This window comes from Leishmania infantum, chromosome 25 (genome assembly GCF_000002875.2).
Source record: "Leishmania infantum JPCM5 genome chromosome 25".
NCBI classification, from domain to species: domain Eukaryota; phylum Euglenozoa; class Kinetoplastea; order Trypanosomatida; family Trypanosomatidae; genus Leishmania; species Leishmania infantum.
In genome coordinates this window covers 368,627-371,178 of record NC_009409.2, presented here as the reverse complement: position 1 = coordinate 371,178, position 2,552 = coordinate 368,627, and the positions used below count along the sequence as shown (strand labels likewise).

General features: G+C 61.6%; 1 protein-coding gene across 1 annotated transcript in view; it reads right to left on the bottom strand.

The window, feature by feature from the left end:
* Positions 1-1,127: 1,127 nt before the first annotated feature.
* LINJ_25_1010 (putative dynein heavy chain) overlaps positions 1,128-2,552 on the bottom strand; it is a gene marked incomplete at both ends in the record, with an annotated part of 14,109 nt that continues 12,684 nt past the window's right edge. The window contains one exon of the mRNA XM_001466093.2: positions 1,128-2,552. This exon is cut by the window's right edge and continues 12,684 nt beyond it. Within this exon, the coding sequence (XP_001466130.2) occupies positions 1,128-2,552 (1,425 nt within the window).

Here is a 2,552-nt window from a genome sequence, read left to right as displayed (position 1 = left end):
AGAACTCCGCCTGCTTTGCCCTCCGCTGCACTGTCCAAAGAGAGAGGGAACACAGACGCGATTGGAAGCCAACCACCATGACCCTTTTTGCACGGCCTCTGCTGGCCGGTACATCGCATTGGCATTGTCGTGGGTTTACTTTTTTTTGTTGATGTTTCGTGGAGGAGTGCTGTCGCAGACTTTGCTCATGCCCGCTCCCCCATTATCCTCCCCCTCCCCCGTAGCGAGAAAGGCGTCACATATGTACATTGCCTCTCAGCCGTTGGATCCTTTGGCGCAGACAGGCACACACGCACAGGTCCGCATTCGCAGCTTCGCTGCATCAGCTTCCCCTTTCGCGCGACCCGCCCTCCCTCTGCACGCACACGGCAGGGAGGGCTGGGATGGGGCACAAGACTCAGAGACAGGGTGCGCTGGTTTGAGTGAGGTTGTGCGCTTCTACGCGGCTGCTGCCTCCGCATTCAGAGGGGCGGTGGCGGTGGCGGTGGGAGGACGCTGGCAAAATAAGTCGAGGAGAAGGAAGGAGACATCGATATTGGGATGGTGGGTGGGGTGTAGGGTGCCCATAGCCCCTGCACCTTTTTCAACGGATACATCGCTTTGCGTTCCCTGTGCGTCCCGGCTTGGTCCATCGAAGTGAAGGTTACCCCCCCCCCCGCCCCCCACCACCACCACAGAAGGGAGGGGAGGGCGACCAGGCACCTCTGTGCAAGCCCTACCGAAGCAGCGCAGAATTTGCCGCCATCAACAGTCAACAACAACAACAAAAAAAAAGGATCTAAGGGAGAACAACTTGGCGGTCAACCGTACGCCTCAAGGCAGACGAGAATTCCGGGTGGTGGTGGTGGTAAGGGGGCACACGCGGCTTCTACGTGGAGGGGGTCGGAGATGGACAATGAGAGCACGTGCAAGGAGCACACTAGAGAAACGTGAAGAAGGCAACCCTGCTCCATGAAAAGGGAGAAGCAAGGAAACACGGGGCAGACGCGCGTGCGCGACATCCTCTAGAGGAGCTGGTGGACCACCCGGCACGCGTGCACCAACACTCCTCGCCCTCCTCGGACACGAGAGAGGGAGGACGACGTAGCCAGCTGCTCTCGTTCTTCACCACTCACTGGAAACCCTCTTCAGTCGGTGGTGCCGAGCAGCGCAACGCCACGCATGCGCCAGTACGCGTCATCCTCGGCAACTGGCAGTCGTACGTCAAAGATCCAGTTGATGTCGGAGCGCGTCGGGTACTTGTACACGGGGCAGCGGTAGTACTCCTGCTTCGTCTTCTTCTCCTTCACCCCGCCGGGCTTCACAGGCTGCACCGTCGCCTGCGGCGGCGCGTCCTTGTTGTAGGCGGAGATGAGTAGCATTGGCAGCTCGCGGTAGAGGTCGCCAGGCAGCGGGTCCTTGAGCCGCTTGTTCACGCGGTCCCACATGGCACCCTCGAGGAAGAGACCGTAAATCACCACCTCACCCTTCTCCGTGCGCAGATCCTCTACCTTCGCCTCCTGGCCCGGGCGGTACTCGGAGCTGCGCACCTCTGTGCGGGATTCGACCTTGTCCAGCGCCCACGGCACCGCCTCGTTAGCGTGGCTACGCGTGATCTCCTGTCGCACCGAGGTGAGGAAGCCCTGCGGGTTGAAGAAGCCGGGCAACCAGTACACCGGTGGGCGACCGTTGGAGGCCCACGACTGCAGCTGCTCGTAGCGGCGAACGAGCTCCGCAATCCACAGAGAGATGTTCGGCGAGGGCCACCCGACCGCTACCCAAGCCGCCGGCACACGCGCGTCATAGAGGGAGTTGAGGGCGTCCTGCAGAGCTGGAGTGAGGATGATGGTGCCAGCCACCGCCAGCTTCAGGTCTTGGCAGGTCCTGCGCACGGTGCGCATCGTCACGCTCAGGCGGTCGATCTCTTGGCCGGCGAAAATGGAGAGCGGCTGGCGATCGCCAAGGTACGCCTTGCGGTCCACTGTCCAGTCGCTTGGAAGCAGCTTGAGGTAGCTGTCCGCCATGGAGATGACCTTCTCCTCACGCGTCACCCCTCCGGTGGTCGAGGCGCCTCGCGGCTGCACGTCGAGGATCGTGGCAAGCACCTCCTGCGCCTGCCGAGTGCGGTAGGTGATGTCCTGGTTCGGGTGCATCTGGAACACCTCAGGTGTGTCGACGTCCGGGTACGTCTCCCGAATGAACTCGCGGTGCTTGTTGATGTCGTCGAACAGCGGAATGCCGTACCCGGGGTAGAACTCCGTCATCTCCTTGCCGTCCTTGCACTTGTCCGGGTTCGTGATGCGCATGTCGTACAGGAACTCCGTGATGGCCTTGAAGAGGGCGCGGTCGTTGTTGTCGGTGATGCGACCGCCGTACTGGATGTCAGCCACCATGTAGCACACCGTGTCGCGGTTCACCGGGTTGCGCAGCTGCTCGCCAATGGTCGTCATGTGGTTGATTAGGAACTGCACCGAGGCCGTCCAGTCGCCCTGGTTGAATTCGTACGGCACACTGAAGCCGATCGGGCCGAACTTGCGCCGCTCCACCACGACGGAGTGCAGGAAGCACTGCGC